Here is a 26,456-nt window from a genome sequence, read left to right as displayed (position 1 = left end):
CATCTGAAAGAAGCCAAGTGAGAAGTTATTAACAGATTAATTAGTGAATCTACATTTTCTTTCTAATATATGGGTTTAAAACTCAGAATGTGCTGCATTGTCTTACAACATTAACTTTATAAGGACTAAACTGTCTAAAGTTTACTTAAAAAAATAAAGCATGTGCATTGTAAAAGTATTCATACCCCTTAAACTTTTTCACATTCCATCACATTATAACCAAAATCTTCTGTCTATTTTATCGGGATTTTATGCAATCGACCAACGTAAAGCGGTGAATCATTCTTTAGAGCAAGGAAAAGGATAAATAATTTTAACAAATAAAAATCTTAAACGAATGGACCAGGTCTCTCTACCAGCTTTCAAGATCTAGACACTGAAATGTTTTCCCTTTTTTATTTGCAGATTAGCTTAAATGCAGTCCGAGTGAATGAAGACGTCTATGAACAGTAGTTTACTTTTGCAGCCTATAACACTTTTTTTCTGGACTGTTCTGTATTTAGCTCCATCCATATTCCCAAATTCTCTCCGCACCGGACTTTATTTAGGGGTGTCTAAGGAAAGGGGGCTGAGTACAAATGCATGCAAAACCTTTCCAATTTTTATTTGAAAAACATTTTCAGAAATATGTATCACTTTCCTTCCACTTCAAAACAGTGCTCTGCCTTGTTTGGTCTATCTAGAAATAGGTCCATGCATAAAATCCCAACGACATGGCGTGAAGCTTGTGGTTGTAACTTGACACATTGCGAAAAGCCTAATGGGTTTTGCAAGATACTTTAAATCTGATGCCATGACTCCAGTTTCCATGGACATGCAGTATATCAAACACCTGAGGCAGGGGGAGCACCACAACCCCCCTTAGAGTAAAACACAGATCCGACATCAATAAAAACACACGTCTCACTGATGGAGTCAGACACGTGAGAATAGTGAGGAGTTTGGGTGGAGGTGGGATGGAGGAGAGGTCTGAAAGTAGAGCAATCATTTCGATGCTCGGCAGATTTGAACTAACTTTGCATTCAGATGATTTTATCAAATCAAAAGACTTGAGACTGGGACTGGGGTTCATCTTCCAGCATGACAGGGAGCCTAAACCTACATCTACAATAGATTGGTTTAGGTCAAACCATATTCACGAGTTAGAGGGACCCAGTCAGTCCAGACCTAAATCCAAATGAGAATCTGTGCCAAGACTTAACAGACTACAGCCTGTTCATGGAAAGGATCTGTGAACAGGCTATTGTTCACAGATCCTTTCTGTCCAATCTGTCAGAGCCTGAGCTAATTTGCAAAGGAAATGTGTAGAGAGTTCAGGTTCTGGATGTGCAAAGCTGGTAGAGACATAAACTACTGGGGCCTGGACACTTTCTGTTATTCTGTCATTTATACTGATTACTCTTTTCTCTCTTTTACATATTACAAAAACTGGGATGGTCATGTATCTACTCTTTGCTGGAAATGTTTTAACTTTAATCCAAGTCTATGTGTTTGTGTCTCAGAGCTCAGGTCAAAGGAAGGATTTTAAGAAAAGCAGCAGTCAGGAGGGGAAATGACCACCAGCAATGTAATCTTTAAGAAGTTTCAATTTAATGTCCTCTAATTCTGCAGATGTTTTCAGTGCAAAAAAAGCAGATATAGCAGAAAATAATCATGCATCCCCTTTTATTTGCTCTCAGACAAACATGAATCCCTCTGACGCCATCTGAAGATGCTTGTCTAGAGTTCAGACGCTCTTTCATCAGATTAGTTAGATTTCACCACAGTGTTTGTTAACTGAGAGTAATAAGCAAAATATTACGTTTCACTGCCAGCAGAGTGTTGCCATGACAACAGGCCACCGATGTCACCACAAATGGGTGACGCTCCTCGAGCTGCACCGGCTTCGGTATCCCACAGTCCTCCTCCTTTCTTCCGAGGCGACCACGGGCCCCCTTCCCCCATGTGTACACCTCCCCTTCTGCAAAGACAAAGACAAAGACAAGAGGAAAAAATAAAGCTGATCACCAAACTCAGGGAAAGTTCCCACTTCAAACACCCCTTGAGGGATTAATCCACACAAATCTTTAACTGACAGCTCTGTCTCTTCTGCACTGGAGCCATAACAGCTCTATCTGTAGAAAGTCTAAGCTGAAAAAAGCCGGTCTTCAATAAAGACAGAGTTACAGGCACAGTTGTCCACTCCCCAGGGAGCCAATCGCTGGCACAGTACAACATTTACTGTGTTACACTTTACTGTGATAACAAAAGCCACACACCTAGACCCACAACAGACATCTGTTATCTATCTAAAGGCCCACAGAGAATCAGTCCAGTGTTTAAATAGGTTTATTTAATCAGGTACAACAAATGTGCTCCATATAGACACCAACAACAATAGCAGAGGAAAAAATGAAAGTGATTCTAAATCCATTTTAGCGAATTACCTTCATTTTGGAGGTGAAGTTACTTTACTGGTAAATGACTAAAATATCTGCATGCAGGAACAGTTTTAATCTTAGCATATGCAGCGCCGTCAAAATGTGTCAAAATTTGTCCCTTCAAGATTGCTTTTTTGTCCCACCTAAATGTCATCAAACAGTTATTGATATAATATTGGGGCTGACGACTAGGGGCCTCTACTTACACCCAGACTACAGGATATTAAGATTTACAGATATTTGTGTTCTTGGCGCCTTCTGTTGCTCTTTTGTTCTCAGCTGGAGTTGTGTAACGAGGTGATCGAGCTTAGCTCCTGTGTCTTCTTCATTACTACTCCACAATCTAACCTGAGTAAAGATGAAGATGTTTTTAAATGATGACTTCATTTAGTAGGAGAAAATAAACTTTCCTGGGCCTTTGTGAAAGGTTAACAGTCCCTTAAAACTAATAACCGGCTGTGCCACAACTTTGTGGCAACAACTGCAGTCACATGTTTGCAATAACAGGCGATGAGTCTTTTACATCACTGTGGTGGTATGTGGGTGTGTATTAGATCTATTTTTTAATCACACTACCAAATAATTTACAAGGTACGTCAGTCTTGATATTTTACCATTATTTAAACAATGTAATAATCAATCTGATGTGAATTATTTTTATTTCCCATTAAACAATCAGTAGTTCATTAGACCAGTTCTTTGCAATGTAGCTTATATCCAACAGAGATAGAGACACAGTAACTAGCAGTGCTTTTTGAGATCATTTAGCCTACTTCATGTTGTTATACAGGTTCTATTTAAGTAATTGTCTGATTCTACGGGACTGGCATTAACTTGTGCAATTTTACATCCAAAAATGCATTTAACTGTATTTTGTGTTTACTCAGCTTATTTATGTTGGAAATAAAAAATCAGTTGATGATCTGAAACATTTAGGTGTGACAAAAAAAATCTGTAAAGGGGTAAATCCTTTTTTTTTTACTTCACTCTATTTTATGTCAGTCTAAACTGGTTATGACTAGTGTTGACCGATTCTTCTGTAATCATCATGTAACTCAGTAAACTACTAAAGCACTGAGATGTAGGACAAAACTGAAACCTTGACAAGAAATAAAAATAAACACAAAGGACTTTATGGGAGCTACTGTCCTAGGCGATGCTGTCAGAGACGTACAATGACAGCCTCTCAGTTGCAGATAAAGGAACTTCTACTCTTCCTCATACATTTTTTTTACTGCAGCTGTTGAATAGCTGCCACTCATGATGCTTCTTTACAGCATGACTAAAAGATATAAACACTGGGAATGAACCCATCAGAACACATTTTAAAATCTTGCTGTTACATTTGACTGTAGTATTGTTATCTCACGTTAAAGCTGTTACCAAGAACGCAAACCATCAACTTACCAGATCCAATGGCCAGGGTGAAAGCGTCACCGCAGGCAGCCAAGGTGATGTCCTTCAGGCCGGGCACCAGATAGGGCACACGGCTGCTGCGCCGCGAGCTGCAGCCCATCTGACCGTGCTGGTTGCTGCCAAACGTATAACACCGACCCTCTTCTGGAGATGTAAAACAAAATAAATGCAAACACAGAAATCAACAAAGTGAACAGTTTTAACATCAAGAGTTTAAATTTAGAACATTTACAAGCAAAGCTGACTCAATCAACAGTGACCCTGTTCTATTTTGTAGGAAATGAAGAAAACTAACAAGGTTAGAAACAAATCTATTTCATGCATTTATTATAATATGGTAGGGTTTTAACCTGTAACAGCAACACAATGGGCCGTTCCAATGTCGATGTAAACAATCCTCTCAGAGTTGAGCGGGTCTGACTGAATCGGAGTGTAAGAATTAACTTCTTCAACTTGATTCACAGGATTTGGCTCCTCTGCAGCTGTAATCTTATCCAGACCAAGCTTGTTGAACCTAAGGGCATTCAATTAATTTTAAAAACAAGAATTGGATGCAAAAGTTTAAATTTAAACAGGGTTAAACTTATACAAACAGGCCCAGCATACAATCCTACAAATACTTGGTCAAATGTCCCTCACCCACCACCTTTTTATTTAGCCATTAAAAGGCTTCTGGATATTTGATCACTCATCTTAGAAATGGTAAAGACCCAGCTTTAAACATAGTCCATAAATCTAATCTTCTGCAGGGTTGAGGTTTTTAATAGAATTAAGGTTGGGGCCAATCCAGTAGCTTAATATTAGCCTGGTAGGAGCAGATTTGAGGTGAAGTTTGAGAACTTGGCGGTAGTCCTCCTTCTTCATTATTATTCCGCCCTTTGTGCAATATTACAGTACCACTATCAATGAAACAACCCCACACCATGATGCTTCTACCACTGTGCTTGACAGCTGGTGCAGCATTAACATGACTCCTCCAAACATACTTCTTGTCATAACTATAAATCTAATCTCCAGGTGACATTTAGCTTGCTCATGTTGGAAGTCCCAAATGTCTGGTGAGCTTAAAGGAATTGTAATTTTAGAACAAGAACATGTCAGGCATCCTTCCAGTCCAAGCTGATGTTAAACCCAGTTTACTGCAGACAGTGAAACTGGGCTCAAGTGTTGTTAGTTCTCTGGTTGATCCGGAACATCTAACGCACCTTTTATCTAAGGGGGGCAATTTAGGTCAGATGACTGAAACTTGGACCAAACTGGGTGTTCCAACAGGCCAGGATGAAAAGCACACATCAAAACTGTTTTAATGTAAAAAAGCAGGTTAACATCAGCTTCTGGAATGTATTTATGGACTACACCTAAAAGCCAAGTTGGTCAGGAAATCATATCTTGATAAGTACAGAGTTCAAATATCCAGTCAAAAACCTTCCAGAATTGTGTTGATTACTTTCAAAAATATTTTGTATATGCAAGTGTGATTTGATCAAATATTAGGGGTGTATATATTCGAGCCCATATGTATAATTTTGACCATGTATGGATTGGAAAATCCACAATGTTTTAAAAATAAATGACTGTGTTTGATCATTCCAGAGAGTAAAGAGCATTAAAATGTACATTAAATGTCCAAAAATCATCAAGTCCTCATGCGGATGACTAAACATAGATATTAAATAGAGATTTAAGATGTACCAAGAGTCACTGGTTACATAAGGAGTCCACTACTAACACAGAGATCTACAGAAAGGGTTCACTGTCGTTTTAGGAGAATGCTGTCTCACAGGTTTTGCACAGTACAAATATTTCTTTAAAGATTTAATCCATCACCATCCCACACACAGCATAAACGCAAGTCTACAGGATGTCAAATTAGCTGGTCATTGTTTTGGGTTGAGTGACAGAATAACAACCTGTTGCTTCCACATGCCAGAATGCAACACTGCATGCTGATAATCATGGAGCAGTCGACGCCGCACACAACCCTCTGGGCCTCAAACTCTGCAGGTAAAGACACCTGCTGGGGGCAGTTGTGGGTGTCCTGGGTGCCCAGACCGAGGCGACCTACCAGACAGAGACAACAATCACACAGTCATAAATCACTGGTGTTCAAACATGTGGCAAAAAAAGACAACCGAGACAATTGGTTCATTAGTTGTACCGTTGTCTCCCCTTCCCCAAGCAAACACTTCTCTTTCATTGGTCACAGCGAGAACATGAGAAGCTCCACAGGACACTTGGACCAGCTCATAGCCGAGGAGTGCCTCCACAATCTTAGGCTGTGCACACAAACACAAAGAGATCTAGGTATAAGTAGTGTTGTGGATAGGCGTAGCGTGGGATCACGTGGTGCTATTAGTGATTGTAAATCACCTGGGTGATTTTTAGTGAGTGGGTGATGGGGGAGGTCTACCTTTTTTGCTGACCGCCTTAAGCTAATACGTTTTTTGTCCTTAATCACCGTTTAATCCTACGGATCCATTTTTACGCTGCTTTGGATACTGTTCTACCTTGGATATTGACAATATTGACAAAATAAAACCATCTTAACTGCATCTTGGATTGCGTTTTGATAAGCTGCCGCGTCAACAAGGATTCCAATATTCAGCTGCTCAGCGAATATGTTTGACAGTCGCTAACAAGCAGAAAAAATGCATTTCATGCTATGTGTTGAATGGATTAGTTGATCTGCAGAAGAAGCTCAAGTAAAGCAGTAAATTTGGCTGAAGGGTAAAACTAGATGATATTAGAAGAGTAAAAAATATAAAGAAATGTACTGAGTGTTGCTTTAGTAGTACATATTTAGTGTAAGTCAAGTGTGAGCAGGTGAGCTTTAGTGGCAAACGTGGGAATTCATGGTAAAACGGGTTTAAAGTGTTGAAACCTTAGGTAATGTACTTCAAAGCACTTGTACCTTTGTAATACAGGTATATTTAGAAATATTTGTACATATGTGTCTGATATCCTAACTGGAGGGACCAGGAGAACTGTGGGTTGCAGGGTGTATTGTCCCAGTTTTAAAAACATTGAGACAGCAGCAACTTTTTGGGAAATCGAAGTAGAAGTAGATGTGACTTCCTTGCTTCTAAGATATGTGCTTCAAATATGTTCTTCTTCTTCTTTAGACACGTTTATTTCATAGTCACAAGGTGTAAAAGAGGATGAAGACAAACATTTCTGAGAGTGACCAGAGTTTGTTTTATTAAGTTTTGTAAAGCTAGAGAAAATCAGCCTTCAAGTCAGACTGGGTGGCGTCACCTGCCTGACATGTCCATTGGTATTTTGACAATTCTTCTTCTCTATGAGGTTGGGACCCCTCCTTGCCATCACCCTAATCTTTAGCTCTCTTGACAGAATCTATCAAATTTAAGTAAGGGCAATGGCTGGGCCGCTACAAAAGATGAGTAATACTTTCAGTCAGAAGAAACATGCTGGTACAATTAAAAGATTGAATTTAATCTGAATCTGCCAGGGGTAAGAATAATTTTGGGCCTGACTGTTTACATCACCTTGCAAGACACAGATCACAAATTGTTGTACATAGGAAAAACTAAAAAGGTGAAACAACAGTGTATGCAGATACTTAAGCAAAAGCAAGTTAAAAAATTTGATTTTTATTTCGTTTTAAAAATTCTAACATGGTCAACAGTCTTCAAACTCAATAGGAGCTAAAAAGCTGCGTAAAAAGCTCTGTGCTCCAGCTCTAGTGTTCAGCATCGCATGGTGGCAGAACCGGCAGAGCCTGATCACAAGACCTGAAAGAACTGTAAGGCCCATATGGATTCAAAAGTTCTGAGATGGATGTCGGTGCTTGTCTATTCACAGCCCTGCAAGTAAGAACCGAGATGCTGATAATGTGCTCTGAAGTGAATGAAAAGGTCTTAAATACCAGAGGTCATAACCGTTTTGTTCTGAAAGAGCCGAGCATTTTGATATTTGAGTAATTGTAAACGCGCAGCTGCAGTTGCAGTTAGAGTCCAAAAAACATATGAAAACATTAAAAGAGCAAGAGAATCACACAACAAACATTCATTAGGCATCCTGGGGGTAAATGAGTTGAGTAAAAAACACAGCAGCTAAACTCAGGGAATAAAGAATGCTTTATAGGAATTGCTTTTAAATAAAAGCCAGACAAATGTTTTCCCGTGAAGTCGTACCTGTGTTACATCATTGAAGTTACCGTGTCCCAGACAGCCATTGCTTCCACTTCCAAATGTCATGATAATACCCCGGTCTGCAAAGGGACAATAAAAACAGGAGATTAACTGCGCTTTTATCTGATGAGTATACATGTACTGTTGCACAGACCAAAACAATTCTAATAATCCCGATCTAGGAAATGGTCATCTGTAAAAAGTGCCAGACAGGCAGACACAAGCCTGCAGCACAATGAATAACAGAGCACATTAGTCTAAACTCAAGAAAAGCAGCTCTGTCAGACTGCCAGACAGAAATGTTTCTTTTTTTCCAATTCACTCAATCATAAAATGAAACAGCCTGTTGTATTCACACTTCAGTTTTTATCCTCAGATGCTGCCTCAGTTTTTAATCGAGCATTTTCCGCTTTGAGAAAGGTAGGAAATCACAACCAAAACATCAGTTTTCTCTGGTCAGTGCAAAGCAAAAAAGCTCACTAACCTGTCATGCAGGTGGTAAACAGATCGCCACAGGACACAGACTTGATGGTAACACCTGACTGACCCTCAAGAAAGCGAGAAATGAACAGTGGCTGCATCTGATCCACCCCACCTGGAAGACTGGTCTCACCAGACACAACCGAAGGAGCCTGGGACGAAATTACACATTAATGGAAAAAAAACTACTGAGATACTCGTTATACATCACTGTCTGTGATATTTGGTCCTATTTAGGTGTTGCATTAATATGTTTAATTTCTTATTTCCCTATTTGACTTAATAAAATATATAAAAGAGAAAGCAAATGGATACAGGGAAGGTTTTCATTCACGTGCATTAGTTGCCTTGTTTGCAGTAGACTGAAACTAATCATGTAAAATCATTACCAAAATATCACTTTGAAGTGTTGACAATGGATAGAAAGAAGTAAATTCACAGAAAGTCCCCCTGATGAGACAAACCTTGAACCACTTGCAGTGAAAAGGTAGTTCTAAGTACTGATTTAGAGGGCCTGAACATAAATAAACAAATTTTCATTCCACTCCACAAGTATGTTCTACTTTGCTTTGGCCTACCACATACAATCCCAATAAAAATACATTGAGGTTTGTAGTTGTGGCAAAAGATGTAAAAAATTAAAGGCATATGAAGAATGCTGCAATAAACTGTAATTTCCCTTCAGGATGTTATGGAGGTATGAAAAGGATGGAGCTCAGACAGACCTCCCAGGTAATCAGCCGGCCAGACTTGGTGACTCCCATTTTTTGAGTCCGGCCGAGAGACACTTGAAGCACTTCAGTGTTAAGCATCGGTAGACGGAGAGGCGCTGTGATCCCACTTCCCCACAAATACACCGAGGACAGTGGGAGCGAATGCACTTTTCCCGATCCCAAACCCGCTGATCCATCTGTTTCAGGGCAAGAAGAAATAAGGCAAAAGTCACTGCGTTGGAGCTTGACTATACAAACAATATTACCTCTGGTCCTGTTAGTAGAAACTCTCTCCCCTGGTCTGCCTCGTGGCTGCACAGCAGACAGCGGTTTCTCAATCCTGGAGGGAAAAAGTCACAGGTCTTTGCCAAAAATTGATGCAAACCAACAAGTTTAAAAACCTACTTATCATTTATCACCCATGAAATATGTACCTGCGCATTTTCACATTGCCTATATCTGTGTAGAGATTAAGCAGGGGCCTGATGCATATGGGCAATGCCATTATTTCATTGAGCTGGGGCCTTTTAGATGGATCTAGGTTCAGCATATTGAGGATGAGCTGCCGGAGTTCTGGGCTGTACCGGTCCGATATCGGAGCAAAGGTACCGCTCATGATCTTCAGAACGAGGGCAGGTAGATTCTGAAAGAAAAAAAAAAAAACAGGCTAAATCAACACGCATTTTCAATAAAAAAAAAATTATCCACAAGCTTCCAGCCAAATGCTGGAGTCCTTAAACTGGTATGCCAAGTGAACCCACATATAAGCACAGATCTGAGCATTAAGAAAAAAAATTTGATAAAATATTAATTTGTGGAAATAAAACGGATATTATTCTTTAAAACAAGATGAACTGCAATGTTCAGTTGAAATACAGGTCCTTCTCAAAATATTAGCATATTGTGATAAAGTTCATTATTTTCCATAATGTAATGATGAAAATTTAACATTCATATATTTTAGATTCATTGCACACTAACTGAAATATTTCAGGTCTTTTATTGTCTTAATACGGATGATTTTGGCATACAGCTCATGAAAACTCAAAATTCATATCTCACAAAATTAGCATATCATTAAAAGGGTCTCTAAACGAGCTATGGACCTAATCATCTGAATCAACGAGTTAACTCTAAACACCTGCAAAAGATTCCTGAGGCCTTTAAAACTCCCAGCCTGGTTCATCACTCAAAACCCCAATCATGGGTAAGACTGCCGACCTGACTGCTGTCCAGAAGGCCACTATTGACACCCTCAAGCAAGAGGGTAAGACACAGAAAGAAATTTCTGAACAAATAGGCTGTTCCCAGAGTGCTGTATCAAGGCACCTCAGTGGGAAGTCTGTGGGAAGGAAAAAGTGTGGCAGAAAACGCTGCACAACGAGAAGAGGTGACCGGACCCTGAGGAAGATTGTGGAGAAGGGCCGATTCCAGACCTTGGGGGACCTGCGGAAGCAGTGAACTGAGTCTGGAGTAGAAACATCCAGAGCCACCGTGCAGGAAATGGGCTACAGGTGCCGCATTCCCCAGGTCAAGCCACTTTTGAACCAGAAACAGCGGCAGAAGCGCCTGACCTGGGCTACAGAGAAGCAGCACTGGACTGTTGCTCAGTGGTCCAAAGTACTTTTTTCGGATGAAAGCAAATTCTGCATGTCATTCAGAAATCAAGGTGCCAGAGTCTGGAGGAAGACTGGGGAGAAGGAAATGCCAAAATGCCAGAAGTCCAGTGTCAAGTACCCACAGTCAGTGATGGTCTGGGGTGCCGTGTCAGCTGCTGGTGTTGGTCCACTGTGTTTTATCAAGGGCAGGGTCAATGCAGCTAGCTATCAGGAGATTTTGGAGCACTTCATGCTTCCATCTGCTGAAAAGCTTTATGGAGATGAAGATTTCATTTTTCAGCACGACCTGGCACCTGCTCACAGTGCCAAAACCACTGGTAAATGGTTTACTGACCATGGTATCACTGTGCTCAATTGGCCTGCCAACTCTCCTGATCTGAACCCCATAGAGAATCTGTGGGATATTGTGAAGAGAACATTGAGAGACTCAAGACCCAACACTCTGGATGAGCTAAAGGCCGCTATCGAAGCATCCTGGGCCTCCATAAGACCTCAGCAGTGCCACAGGCTGATTGCCTCCATGCCGCGCCGCATTGAAGCAGTCATTTCTGCAAAAGGATTCCCGACCAAGTATTGAGTGCATAACTGTACATGATTATTTGAAGGCTGACGTTTTTTGTATTAAAAACACTTTTCTTTTATTGGTCGGATGAAATATGCTAATTTTGTGAGATAGGAATTTTGAGTTTTCATGAGCTGTATGCCAAAATCATCCGTATTAAGACAATAAAAGACCTGAAATATTTCAGTTAGTGTGCAATGAATCTAAAATATATGAATGTTAAATTTTCATCATGACATTATGGAAAATAATTAACTTTATCACAATATGCTAATATTTTGAGAAGGACCTGTATTCAGAGAAGTGTTCCATTGTGAATAAAGCGTAGCGATCATGTTTGTCAGGAGGGATTCATGTCCTTTATCCACAGTAGTTTATGTGTGAGAATATTATTACTGTACATGCCAAAACAAAGGCAGAATTTTAACATCTTTAAAACGCAGAGAAGAGTTTTCCCATACAGCCGCCTCAAAGGCCCTCTTCAGGCTCGCCAGCTCATACAGGACGCAGCCCAAAGCCCAGATGTCACTTTTCTGGTTGTAGGGCTTTCCCTCACACAGCTCCGGGGAGATGTAGCAGGGAGTCCCGACTACCTGCACAGTGAAACAGCAGCTGTTAACGGAGGTACAAACTAACACCTTTAATCAGCATTCCTACACATATTTTATCTTCAAATTCCATACTTTCCCAAACTCAGTTACTCCAATGGAAAATACCTAACCTAAACTCCATACTTTTCCAGACTTTGTGGGAACCATGCTTAATTATTAGATTAATTTCAGCTCCTAAACCAAGAGGAAATATATTTCACCGTGTAAGCTTTGCTCTTGCTGACGAGGATTTTGGAGATGCCAAAGTCTCCGATTTTGACAATCATCTGGTGTTTGTCCAGCAGAATATTCTGGGTTTTGAGGTCACGGTGCAGAATGAGTTTGTTGTGCACGTGGTACAGAGCGAGTAAGATCTGCACGAAGAAGTGAAGGATGGTGTCCTCATCCAGGAGGGAATTACAGCGCTTCTGTATGTATTCAGCCAGGGTCCCACCTGCAAGACGCAAGAATAAACATGTCATTAAAACTGTAGTGAAATGCTGTTGGACTAGGAAAGGTAAGGATATCAAAGCAAGTCATTCATGAGTTTAACAGACAATAGGAACACAGCAGAGGTCCTCACTGCGTGAATGAAACTTTAACATCAGGTTAAAAGAAAATATCTGCTGTGGCAAAGCATTTAGATTTTATAACTCCAATTACCAAGCAGCTTCAGGATTTGAAGTTAAATAAATCTTTACTTTCACCCATCAGAGATGTATTTATTAATGTCAGGGAACGACAAGGAACTACTAAAGAGAAACCAACAAGTAAGAAAGCACATACAACCAGGAATTAACCAGCAGCAGCTTGTTTCTGGCCAAACACCACAGCCTAGAGACAGAAGGATGAACCTTCTCGTATTCTAATAACTGTCACTTATGTACTGCATTTATATTTAGACTATTATGGGCTCAAAAAGTGTTAAACAAACCAGAAATTGAACAGTAATCTACTCAGGGCCTTTGCGAAGAATTCAACCCACAGCATAACACATCCTCCACCATACCATGGTTTGTTTCAAGCCAATTATCTTAAACAAACCCAGAAATAAAACATAAAATGTTTTTTTTATGTACAAGTTAATTGTGTCCAAGTTAAGTAGGGTCATAAGTTTGACTTATCTAATTCTATGGAATAAAAATCCAAACATGCAATGACAAGTTAATAAGAAACATAGTGGAATTGATGGCAGCTTAAGCTTTTAATTTAGGGGTAAAGAAGATAGTTTGAAGAACTTTGGAATCACCAGTGCAACTCTATATAATTAGCCTCATTACACAGTCCTGCAAAATACCTACTTCACGCAGACTTAGATGTTAAGGTGGTCTCAAGTGGTCTTCTCATGCTTCATGTGAATGAGAAAATGTTTGGAACCCTAAAGTATGGGAAAAGTAAACTGGTTTGCAATGGACAAAGGAGGACTGTGTAATTGGATATAGCAGTAAACTGACCTGGTGCATACTCCATCGCTATCATGAGGGCCTTGTCTTCCAGGAAGTTTTCATAGTACTCTATGATATTTGGGTGGTGGAGCAGCTTGAGCACTTGACACTCGTTCTGGGCTGCCAGGCGTTCATCTCGTGACATCTGCTCAACTGGGATCTCTTTCAGGATGACAAAGGCTCCATCGCTGCGCCTCTGGCACAGATGAACAATCCTGACAGACCAGAAGACAGCAGAAAAATGAGGTACATATTTCCTCAAAAAGAAAAAAAAAGGGAGGATGATTTGTGGCAGTTCGGTTTTGGTAAGATCACCGGGACAGACGTGTAGCTAAAGTTGATACATTTCACTTAGACCGCAAAGAAACTGTAAAAAAATATAGGTTTAATTTCTCTTCATACTCTTAGAGCAAATAAACCTAAATTTTGCTTTTTCTGAATTAAGATTTCTAATGTTAATTTGTCATCTTTAATGGGGTTAACAAGGGGCACTACAATCAGTCATCCACCCATTCATACACACATTCACACACTGACAGTGGTAGGGTACATTGATCAAACAATCTGTAAAGTGTGTGTCAACCCCCTGAGTAAACAGTTTGTAGAACCACATTTTGCTATAATTACAGCTGCAATGCTTTTGGGGCTATGTCTCTACTAGCTTTGCACAGATAGAGTAAATGTTTGCCAGTTGAATGACTCAAGTGCAATCCGATTGGATGGAGGGCGTCTATGGACATTAATCTTTAAATTCTCAGTTGTATACGGGTGTGGACTTTGACTTTGCCATTCTAACACATACATATGTATTTTAATCTAAACCATACCATTGTAGTCCTGGTTGTATGTTTACAACCAAAGCCTGTTGCCCTGTATCTAGCTCCATCCATGACCCCATCAAATCTGACCAATATCTCTGTTACTGCTGGAAACAAGCCTCCCTGTAGCATGATGCTACCACCACCATGTTTCACAATGGGGATGATATTTTCAAGATGATGAGCTAGTTTTAAGCGTTTTGCATCTCTCCTGAACAGATCACCTTCTTCCACATGTCTGCTACTTCCTAATTTGACAACTGACTTCCTGCGTCTTTCCATGAATAATGGCTTCTTCTTGCCACTCTTCCATAAAGCTCAGATTTGTGGAGTGCATAACTAATTCCTGTTGCATGAATACATTCTCCCACCTGATCTGCAGAACTCTGCCCTCAGCCTCAGGCTATTTCTCTGATTAATGCAGTACTTGCCTAACCTGGAAGTCTGGATCTCTGCTTTTAAATTACTGGATAAACAGTGCTCCATGAAATGTTCAAAGCTTAAAATGTTGCTTTAAAAACTAACAACTTTATCTCTGACCTGTCTTGTGTTTCCCTTGGTCTTCATGATGCCGTTTGTTCACTATTGTTCTCTAGGGCTGAAACAATTAATAATAATAATCATGGTTAATCGATTGTTGAAATAATCGTCAACTGATTTAGTGATTTAGTAATTGAGTAATCGTAAACTGGAGTATACAGACGCTAAAACATGCCATTTGCTTAAAAAACAACCCACTCAGAGCAATAATTAGGCAAAAACTGTACAAAAAAAAATCAATAAATTTAAGATGAAAAAACGTCTTTGTCTGTAAATGTGCTCTATCCAAAACTCCTAATATAGTTTTAGCTTCACCCGGTACAAGTCCTGTAACAAATCTCCTGCTAAGCACCTTTTGCTATCCGATTGTTAATCGATTAATCGAAAAAAAAATGATCGACAGATTAACGGATTAGCAAAATAATCGTTAGTTGCCGACCTAAAGTTCGCTAACAAACCCCTGAGAACGCCACAGAACAGCTGCATCTATTTAATATTTAGCTTTATTACTAGTTGCGCTGGATCTTATTTGAAGGGAGTTTAAGACACATGCGTGCCACTTTTCCGAATTTATTCTGTAAGAAATAAGAAACATGTACTTTTCCTTCCACCGCACAATTATACACTATTTTGTGTTTTTCTGCTATAAACATGAACAAAATTGAGTGTTAATACGTTTCCAATGCGCTGTATTTACATAATAACGGTACAGTTTCAATTGCCTTAGCTATAATTATCGTTCATGTTGGAGTACATTAGTTTTATAACTCATTTATTTACATTTTATGAATACAAGGCAGCGATGTCAGTAAGATTTAATCACGGTTCCACCTTAAAATCCTTTTTTTTTTCAGAAATATGTCCGGACGCTCCTTTATCTCCGCCCTCTTTTCCCCCCTCATCAGCAGACGGACATTCCGTTAGACATTGAAGGGGAAAACGGGGCTTTTACCGACTTCCGGCTCTCTTAATAAACTCCTGGCAGTCCCGGCTTGGTTCAGACAGACAAAGGAGTCTAACACAAAATAACCTTAATGTGTGAACAAGAACGGGGTTTACCCAAAAGCTCCTCTCCCAACAACTTTGATTTTCTCATACTTCTCCATCGAAGCTGCGCCTCAAACGTCTCCAAACGTCTCCTGGCAACTAAACCACGGCACTACGGCAACCAGCGAGGGACGAAATAAGAACTCACAGACTTTTCATACTTTTATAGTTATTTATTTCGTTAGTTTGTTTCGTTTTCTCTGTATGCTTTTGTAGGTGAATATTGCAAATGTTAAAAGTTAAAGATTATTATAATTTTTTATTTTACTGATATTCATTATCAAAATCAAAACAAACACCTAATTAAAAGAACCCAGCAAACTACTGGAATACTCAACAGATTAGTAAAAAATTTGTTAAATACATAAAACACAAGATCGATAAAAACACCAAATAAGTGTAATAATATAAATTGTATGGTGACAGCAATTTCCACAGCTTGAAGAAGAAAGCTGTAGAGCAGTCTGGTGGTTCTGCTTTTATGAAATCACCCTTTACATGATGGCAGCAGTTCATGAAGTTCATGGAGAGGGTGTGAGGAGTGTCTGATAATGTTCAGAGTCTTGTTCCTCAAGCTGCTTTGAAACATCCTGGCGAGAGGGTAGGGCATAGGTGTTGGTCAGACCACCCTTATCTGCAGTACCCCAGAAAAATGTCTACATCAAATTTTAGAAAGAGAGAGTGACACTGTTTCGTCCTCTTTCAGCTAACTATGCTGTTTTAAAAACAGTTCCTCTTTGCTGTAGAGATCTGCCTTACAGAGAGAGAAGGTAACACCTGGCAGCAAATAAACTACAGTAGCACAGTAGTCATGTTACCTCTCCTGGTGAGATCATGTGACACAGAAAATTCCTGTTTATATTTGTTTCAATTTATGATGGTGTTTGGATGAACAGTGAGACCTTTTTTTTTTTTTACTATTAAAACATGTTTTATGCCCTAAATATGAAACCTTTTTAAAGAGCCTCAATGAACAGAACTCAAATAACTAAAGTTTTTCCCATGTGGCAAGCTGAGGACAAGAGTGTGAGATATTTCCTCTAGAAAGCACAGCTACAATGCAGTATGTGAAGGCTTTCTCCACCACAGCTCTCTGGAACGCTGTGAGAACATGCTTGTAGAAAGTGATGCTGGTTTTAGCTTCCTCAAAAAGCACAGTTTTTGCTGGATCCATTTAAAAGATCCCAGTGGTGTTCTTTAACCAGAGATCCAAATCACTTTAATACTCTCAGCTGTCTTTTCGGCTTGCATCTCAATAAGGAGGTAGGTGCTCTCAGGTTGTGGCCTCCAGAAGTTGATGATCATCTCCTTGGTTTTATCCAGTTTGAGCATCAGGTTGTTTTCTCTGCTATAGCTCACTAGCTCTGGAGCTTCCTCCCTGTACATTAATTTATCATTCTCATAATTGACTCCCACTATTGTGGTATCTTCCACAAATGTACTCATCATGTTTTCTTTGTGTGGGGATGCATAGTTGATTGTCAACAGCAAGAATGGACCGAAGACACAACCTTGAGGGGTCCCGGTTGCAGCATGTGGAGTGAGATATTTTTGTGTCCAATGTGGAGTATTTGTGGGTCAGTGCGACAGGGCAGGAGTCTCTCACAACAGATTTGTTTACCTATCAGTATAATTGTAGACGTTTTAGAGAAAATAGGCATCATGGCTTGACTGAAGAAGTTGTTAAAGATGTGAATTACTGTTTTCTATTCTGCTTGTCCTTTGAGTGTTAACTAATACTCACATACTACACACACATGCAAAGAAAAGCTGCATTATTGGTTATTTAAAAACATTTTTTAAGTCTGAAATTAACAAATGTAATGGTGTAATATGACTGAATTTAACCTACAAAATTCCTTCACGTATTCTAATCAACCACAGTTGTATTTGCTCAGGTTTATTTTTCTCAATCATAAAAGGTAATGTGCTGGAAACTAGAAATTGGAAGCTATACACCACAGTTTACATTTCTTCCAGTATGTTTTCAACTTAAACTTCCTTTTTTGTGAAATGTTACTGATTAGATTTGGCTTCAAACGGACAACCTTTAGTTCTGTAAAAAGTCTATGTCTCCTTGGAAGAAATATGTTCTCCACCCATGAGCACATACACAGGTTATGTGAAAAGGGAGGTTGAGAGGCGATGTTGTCATCAGTGGAGCATCTCAAGTTCTGCAGTCTTGCTTCCATATACCTGGTAATTATTAAGCATCTTTCCCGTTGCCTGTGCATGAAGGAGGGTGTGTGACCGCTGTTTCTCCTGTCTGCCACGGTGGGATAATAAAATGCTCTGTGCTGTGACAAAGCCTGCTCTGTGTGGTGAAATACCTACTTCCTCTATTATTATCAATCTGAAATAATCATGCATTACTACAAACAACCATCTGCATGTAACTGAACCGTCTCTTTTTTTAATGATCCTCCTCAGATGGAAGTTAGATTAGTTGCTGGTTTGCCAAACAAAAGTTTGCTCTTTCTCAGGGATATAATATGGGAGCAAAGGAGCACCTCAAGGAGCCTTGAGGTCTAGATGCGTCACTCCTCAGACCAGCTCAGTCACATATTTAGCCTTCTGTCAAAAGGCCTGACTATTAGTCAGTGACCAGGAATGGAACAAGCAGGACAGTGAAACTGATGCTAATTTACAGGTATGAGCCCACACCTGAGGAGCTTTATCTTTTTAATCTCTGGAGCTTTCTCAAGAATGATCTCAGGAAGCTGTGGGTGGCTTTTGACACGTGACAAAGTAGCTTTCAACATTTAACAATAGGTTTCAGTAGCAGAAAAAGCAACACCATGCATTTAATCTTTAAAGGAAATGAAAGACTTCGGAGAGCAAGTTCGAATTTGAATTCATTCAATTTTAGTCGGAAATATGTGCAAACAGTGCCTTGCAAAAATATTCACATCTCTTGAGCGTTTTCACATTTTTTCAGGTTGCAAACATAAATTTCGATGTATTTTAGTTTGATCTTATATGATAGACCAACACAAGTGCAAATGTTAACAAAAGTGTTTACAAATCTGAAAAGAAAGGTCTGCATTTGTTATTAGTCCCCTTTTCTTTGACACATGTAAATACAATCCAGTAGAACCAACTGATATCGGAAGTCCCTCAATTACTATATGTAATCAATCTGTGTGTAATTGAATCTCAAGTATAAATCCAGCTGTTCTGTGAAGGCCTTGTCTATATCACCTTATCTATGCAGAAGCAGCTGGTGCCTATCTCCAGCGGTCGTTGGACAAGAGGCGTATACTCAGGACAGGTCACCATGTCCATGACAAGGCAACACAGAGACACACAGGACAACCAACCATGTACACACACTCACTCCTAAGGGCAAGGACCAATTAACCTAACATGCATGTTTTTGGACTGTTGGAGGACCGAGCACCAGGAGATAACCCACCTTCTGGCAAGACTCGTGTTAACTCTGGAGGAGCTGCAGAGATACATAGTTTAGGTGGAAATATCAAAGCACTAAATGCTCTGCGTAGGATTTACTGCTGTCAGGATAGGTGCAACGGAGGACCCCGGAATGCAGACACGCAGGCAGCATGACGGTAGGTGAAAAGATTTAATCGTGGAAAAAACAAAAACTCACTCACAGGAGGAGGCAGGAACAAAACAGTAACAGGCAGGCGAGACAAGCATGGCATAATCCGAAAAAACAAGGTGACGTGATCTGAAAATGTTTCCGCGATGAGTAAGAGAACAGGTGTGTATTTATGGAGCGTGAACCATGTGAAGCAAGAAGACAGATTAGCTAGGTGCAGGTGAACCAAATAAAGTTGATTGACAGGAGAAAACAAAACATGGCTAGAGCAGAACAGAAATCCAAGGATACAAACTAATAGAAATACAACTAGAAAAACATGAAACTAAAGCATAACCAGATCCAAAAAACCTAACTTGACAAAACATGAACAAGAAGATAAAAACTAAAACATGACCAGAAGCATGATTCAAAATCTATCAAGAATAATAATAATAAGAACAAGAAGAAGAAGAAACCAAAAACACCCACAAATCATGACAAGTGCAGAATTTAAAAGAGTGTCCTGTGTGCTTATTGGTTAAAGTTTAAGTGTTGCAACTATGTTAGGCCAACAAGGATGATCAGTTTTCTCAGTATAACTCTATTATCACTGATAATTTAACAAGAAACTTAAATTAGAATTTGATTTACTGTCCAATCATGAATGGAAAAATGAGCTTCTATAACTTTGCCCAAGCTTGTGAAATCCAAACAATTTGAGTTCTGTGGGTATCAGATAATAAGGAAGCCATATGTGTCAGTTATATGAATATTTAGCTGAATTTCTAGGCCTGGTCCCTAAATTCTGCTGTACTACTGACTTATAAATGTGAACTTTACTGGTTCACTCAAAGAATAAACACAAGAAAAAAAGACCACTGAAAATATATTAAAAACTCAACCCCTATAATTTTAGTTCTGAATAATGGCTTGAATATTTATGGTTTATATCAATTTAGCATCTAGGTTTTCTTTCTCTTTGCAAATCAAAGCCTCCACAGCTGTGGTGTTCCAGTTACTCAGAGAAAAGACCACAGGATCAATATGACTGTGTCACAAACAGATCAAACCTTCTCAAGCCTACAACAGCAGCTGCTTCTGCAGCCTGAAACCTTCAGCACCTGCTGCTGAAGTTTCTTTGAAATCCTGAAGCGCCAATAAATTATATGTTTCTGTTGTTTGAAAAGACAAAGAGAGTGAAAGTCCTTTGGTGTCTATCAGTGAGGTGACCAAGAAACTGAATCTTCAGTTTTGAGTTACATTATTAAATGCAGGTTGTTCTGTTCCCTGGGGCCTGTGGACATACGTGTATTAATTACACATCTCATCTTTCCTGCTTAAACTACCCACAGGCCTAACATCTGCAGATGCTTTAAAGAGCATTTAATTCTGCCAGGTTAAATGGCACAATTTGCTTCAAGTTACTGGAAAGGCTGGTACTTAGGTTGTAGAACTGCACACTGAATTTTCTAGCATGTTACAGCTGAAGATTGTGCTGGATTGCGCCCTCTGGTGGCGTGATAAGTAACTAAGTTGACGCAGAGCTAGTTTAATTCTGAAATAAAATCTTGCTGCCATCTAACGGCATAAAGATAATGGTAGGTACATTTAAATCAGTCAGTCATTTTCTACCGCTTATTCCATAGTGGGTCGCGGGGAAGCTGGTGCCTATCTCCAGCAGTATATGAGCGAAAGGTGGGGTACAACCTGGAGAGGTCGCCAGGGCAACACACAAACAACCATGCACACACTCATTCACACACACACCTAAGGGCGATTTATAGAGACCAATTAACTTAACAGGCATGTCTTCGGACTGTGGGAGGAAGCCGGAGCGCCCGGTGAGAACCCACGCATGTACGGGGAGAACATGCAAACTCCATGCAGAAAGACCGGCCGGGAATCGAACCTTCTTACTGCAAGGCAACAGTGCTACCAACAGCGCCACCGTGCATACTTAAATCTATTTATGAAATAAATATGTATAAATCTGCAGTATTTCCCTTAATGACTGTAATGTCTCAAATCACTCATTATATAGGTCATTATTAAGATATAATTTATGTTGTGTAGACATGGCTCAATAAATGTGTCATGATTCAATTATTAATTTATATGTAATTCAATGTTCAGGTGAGAAAGTATTTGTATATTTGTCACAGTGTCTAATAATACCAAAGGAAAAAAGTCCCATTTAGATTAGAAATAATTCAATAAATTGTAAGGAAATCAGAATGTTGAGGAAATCAGGAATACAACAGCTTAATGCATTAAACACTTCTTAGCAAATGCATAAATTCAATTCAATTCAGTTTATGTATTTAGCGCCAATTCACAACACATGTCGTCTCAAGGCACTTCACAAAAGTCAGGTACATACATTCCAATTAATCCTAATCATTGAACAATGCAATCAGATTCAGTTATTTATTCAAATTGGATAAAAAGTTTTTCTGTCTAAGGAAACCCAGCAGATTGCATCCAGTCAGTGACTTACAGCATTCCCTCCTCCCGGATGAGCATGTAGAGACAGTGGACAGTCACTGGCGTTGACTTTGCAGCAATCCCTCATACTGAGCATGCATGAAGCGACAGTAGAGAGGAAAAACTCCCTTTTAACAGAGAACAGAGCAGAGCAGAGACACAAAGAGAATAAAGAAGCACTGATCCAGGAGTCCTTTCTATGGGAAGGAAAAGTAAATGTTAGTGGATGTAGCTCCTTTAGTCGTTTCACCTAGAAAGAAAGAACAGTTAAACTCTGAGCCAGTTTTTAAATTAAATATTTTATTTCTTACTTTTTACTTACAGTGAGATGCACTTCCTTACACAACCAGACAGCAGAAAGCCCATCTGTGGTATATAAGGGCTACGGTCACTGCCTTACGGTGGACTCAAACAGACATTAAAGATCACACAGTCTGGCTGCAAGCTTTCAACACCTGAAGCAAGTGAGTATCAGACTCTCTGAACACTTGACGATAAAGTGTGCAACAGGTTTTTAATATTACAAAATACAGAGAATGGAAACAAACAAAACCAAAAAAGCAATTATTTGAAATGTCACAAAGAAGTCTCCAAAGTTTGTATGAAGACCTGACCAGAATTATATCCGGTATAGCTGTTATATAGCTGTTCATTCACAAAGCCGCTGGCTCCTTTGTGAATGAACAGCTGTATAAAGATAAAAGTGTAACATCAACTGGCCAGTATGGATGTGTGTGAGTCATAACAGTGAGCAGACGGAAGTGACGGGGGACACATTAGACTGACGGACATTGACTGCTAAATGCCAAGCTAACAGACCCTAGCTCACTGAATAAACTCTATTGTGAATAAACTTTGGTGTCTGAGAGATAACAAAATAAGCTCTCATTTGGAACAGGAAACGGTGCTGTACTGCCTGGTTGGCCAGAGTGTGTGAAAGTGTGTGTGTGGGAGAGAATGACTGAGACGTCACTAGAAAATGAGCTCCCTGCTTGTTCTGTAGGAGCAATGCTTGGAGACAGGGAGGAGAAATATATTAGCAAGTTTCAACCACAAAGATGCTTTAACAAGTTAAAACAATAGTTTGATGGAGCTTGTTTGGGTCCCAGAAATAGCTGTCGACTCACCAGAAAAGGGTAAGAAATAATTTTAACCATTAAGTGACACAAAGTGGTTCCATTCTAAAAATGCTGTATTTACAGGGTAATCAAACTTTATGTGGCCATTGTTTGTCCATTTTGTCTGTCTGTTTTTGTGAAATGAATGTCTGTTTCATGTTATGTAAAAATTAGGGTATATGTGGCAGGATACATTTAATTTAAATTGCTTTCTGATATGAAACTAATTGGAATTTTGAGTTTTTAGGTCTGGGGAAGCAGTCCTGGCCATGGACCGCCTGCTTGATTGGTAAAAACATTTTAAACTATCTGACGGTCAGTGTTATTTATTAAATAAGGTATCACAATAATAATTAGAGGCTACAAGAGCAGGTCTGATCCAACAGTAGCATAATAATATTAGGTCAGTTCTTTATGATAACACGAAAAGAAGCGCCGGAAAGGGACAATCTCTCCCCTCAAAACATGATTTTAATAGATGGTTTGACTTTTTCCAGTCAGAATGATCAAATTAGACTCAAAATTAACACAAGATGAAATGCACCTTAACAGAATTACAGGAGTGGACTAAATGGAAAAAACTTTAGCTAAATGAAACAAACTTTAGTTACTTGAAATAAATACAAAGTGTGATTAAAAAGGAAACTGTACAGTGTGTTTATATAACTGGGCAAGACAAACTAAGATTATAAGACATAATGTGTCCTTCATTTTTGTGTTCATCAATTTCATTAAGCCTTCTAAACAGATGAGGAGTGCGATTTTTCCACAGGACTCAGTTACAGTTAAATATAATTGAACAGGACTTTTAAAAAATGGTATCTATGACTTAATACTTACATTCACAATTAAATGAACACAATACTCTGATCCTTTTTGATGCGTGCACTACACATAAGAAGAGACCAATCGAGGTATGGAAAGAGATTAAAATAAGCACTAGAACTAATGAAATTAGCACAAATTAGAAGAATAGGAACTAATATAAACTAGTGACACCATTCTTAAATATCATAAGGACTTACTGCATAAAAAAATATAGATAGATCTAAATGAAGCTAGATTAGAATAGAACATTCAGAGCCGTTATAATCTTGCTGACGAATACCACAAACATTGTTATGAAACCAGATGATTACAAGAGAGCAGCTTTATCAGGGCCAAACAGAAACATTTGTAGAGCAGACCCAATGTCCTTCGACCTGACTTTATTTAACCCTATCATGGCACATATTATTTATGGAAAGAAATAAAAGGTATAATTGGCAGCACTGATACCTGATTATTTCAAGGGTAACCCCTTGAAATGTACCATCTAATTTTTGACAGGGTCCTTGCAGAACAGAAGATGTTCTGTAAAATGAATCAAACAAATATGAGAAAAACAATCACACAGGAATACCCACAACATTCTCAAGAAGACACACGCACACAAACACACTCTCACAACCACATAGTCACACACAACCAAAATCACAACCACCAGCATAGCAACTGCATGACACACATCACAAGACACAAAATAAGACAACATACACATACAGAGTTCATGCGAACATCTCTGTGAGGATTAAGTCCAGAATAAATGAACCTTTGTTCTTACAGAAAGCAAGAGAAAGATGTTTTAAAGTAAAGTAAATATGAATAGCAGTGATACAGCTAAGTAAGTGAGGCAAAGTATTCAAGCTGATGAAGCTTTAAACTGAAATGCAAAACGTCTCATTTTCCCGATTCTTGGTGTAAAACACAAAAAGATAACTGATCAGTATTTCTCAGGCCATATTGTGAATTAAATTGGATTAAGTATTTCTAAATACGCAGTATTTCAAAGTTTGAGGGGATGAAGATTAGTTTCTGTGGCATGGCCATAAATAACATCAGCGTGTTCTAGGAGTGGCAGCACCAGTTGTGGAAAACTCTTTTACGAGCTGAAAGAGAAAAACATTCTCAGAACGATGATGTGACAATTTTAAGACAACAGGCTTTCAAACATTTTTAAATTTAGGATTTTAACTCGACCAGTTAGACTCAGATTTTATCTGACTCCAAAGGATGATTTGTCGAAAACTTTACAACAATTAATTGCAGTGATTAAACATAGAAAAACTTTCACTCATTTAAGACTTTCAGCAGGAGGAAAAATGCTGTTAACTTTATATAATTTGAAAAGAATAAATCTACCATTGCCTTCTGACAAAATTAAAATTAATGTCATATATTAAAATTTGGTTTTCACCAAAAGTGGTAGTTGCATTAAATGATAGAGTTGATTTAATTGATGGAATTAAAAGCAATAAAATGCCAGGCGAATTGTACATACCAATTTATGCCAAGTCAAATTTATTTATATAGCACTTTCCAGCAACAAGGCATTCAGGGCGCTGTGCATAACGAGGGGCATTGCAGTGATGCAAAATCAAATAACAGAGGTAAGAATAGAAGGATGGATAAGAAAATGAAAAGGAAAGTTGGACTGAAAACTTAACTAATAATGTTTAGATGTCAGAGTCATTATTTATGCATGAATAGGTTTATTGAGGTAGGCAGAAGTACAAATTAATTTTCAACTTTCACTACTTGATGTTGCAAAAAATGGTGACAAGAGGCCAAGTATCCATAGTTTTTGTGTCAGACCACCATGTGCTACAAAGGTAGGCTATCCTTTCCTTTTTCTGAACGAAATGATTCTGTTTATAACTAATCTATTTGCTTTTTATTTTCTTTTACTCCTTAATAAGCTGGTACACAGCAAGACTGCAATGTCATTTATTTTTGTCTTCTTTTTATATAATAATAATGGAAATAACAATGTACAAATTTGATTATGTGTTGTGAAATGAAGATGGCGAAAGAAAAATGCTGATTTCACTACCCAGGTTTGTGACTTCTTGTTTGTGTTAAATTGTTGTACTGGGATGACTGTATGATCAAACTGTTTATTTTCAGGCATTGCCGGTCACAATACTCATGATTTCTCTTGAAAGGTTGATGAAGAGTCGTCCCACTATATTGCCTGATGATGTGAGCGATAACCTTAAACATATATTTTTCTCCTAGGTGAAGAAGACCTGGAAAGGTGGCTGGGACCAGCCTGACAAATGGGTCCATTGACACATTATTACTTAGAACATGAGATCTCTGGGGTTCAGGATCAATAGGAATCCAAAGATTGTGTTTGAGGGTTGAAAACGTGTGGTTGAGAAGGTGTGACAGGAATGAATGAAGGCCCAAGGTATGAATGATGAATGATGTGGGCCACATGAGTGAAAGGTTCATGGATCAAATAGTATGTTTTAGTTTCTGTGAGCTCATTATTTGTTCTGGGTTTTGATTCACAGTTGTGTTCAGACAACTAATGAACGTTTTGGAGTGCACCAAGTTTTATTTTTCATTAGTTTTTCTCTAATGTTGGTATTCACTATATGTGTTCAGATGCTCGCAAGTTGGAACAATTTTCTGGGTTTTAGTTTCAGAGGGTGAAAACTTAAATTTCTTATGAATTTTCTTGA

General features: G+C 38.9%; 1 protein-coding gene across 9 annotated transcripts in view; it reads right to left on the bottom strand.

The window, feature by feature from the left end:
• The window catches only part of nek8 (NIMA-related kinase 8), a 62,385-nt gene extending 46,473 nt beyond the window's left edge, over nucleotides 1-15,912 (bottom strand). For 5 of the 9 annotated variants that reach the window (XR_007042326.1, XR_007042327.1, XR_007042329.1 and 2 more), the window contains exons 1-13: nucleotides 15,814-15,912; nucleotides 13,406-13,611; nucleotides 12,173-12,405; nucleotides 11,823-11,954; nucleotides 9,615-9,823; nucleotides 9,193-9,520; nucleotides 8,472-8,619; nucleotides 7,991-8,067; nucleotides 5,995-6,112; nucleotides 5,747-5,897; nucleotides 4,187-4,350; nucleotides 3,828-3,980; nucleotides 1,802-1,960 (exon numbers count right to left, since the gene is read on the bottom strand). Coding sequence is in view for 5 of the 9 variants with exons in the window: in XM_047391212.1 (XP_047247168.1) it covers nucleotides 1,802-1,960; nucleotides 3,828-3,980; nucleotides 4,187-4,350; nucleotides 5,747-5,897; nucleotides 5,995-6,112; nucleotides 7,991-8,067; nucleotides 8,472-8,619; nucleotides 9,193-9,520; nucleotides 9,615-9,823; nucleotides 11,823-11,954; nucleotides 12,173-12,405; nucleotides 13,406-13,611; nucleotides 15,814-15,860 (2,125 nt within the window). In the remaining 4 variants the exon portion in view is untranslated. Of the gene's footprint in view, nucleotides 1-1,801; nucleotides 1,961-3,827; nucleotides 3,981-4,186; nucleotides 4,351-5,746; nucleotides 5,898-5,994; nucleotides 6,113-7,990; nucleotides 8,068-8,471; nucleotides 8,620-9,192; nucleotides 9,521-9,614; nucleotides 9,824-11,822; nucleotides 11,955-12,172; nucleotides 12,406-13,252; nucleotides 13,330-13,405; nucleotides 13,612-14,754; nucleotides 14,813-15,813 lie in introns of those variants that run through there. The other 4 variants (XM_047391214.1, XM_047391215.1, XM_047391213.1 and 1 more) reach the window with 4 other exon arrangements.
• Between the last annotated feature and the right edge of the window lie 10,544 nt (nucleotides 15,913-26,456).

This window comes from Girardinichthys multiradiatus, chromosome 18, assembly GCF_021462225.1.
Source record: "Girardinichthys multiradiatus isolate DD_20200921_A chromosome 18, DD_fGirMul_XY1, whole genome shotgun sequence".
NCBI lineage: Eukaryota > Metazoa > Chordata > Actinopteri > Cyprinodontiformes > Goodeidae > Girardinichthys > Girardinichthys multiradiatus.
The sequence above is the reverse complement of the archived record's forward strand: the minus strand, read 5'-3'. Positions and strand labels throughout refer to the sequence as shown.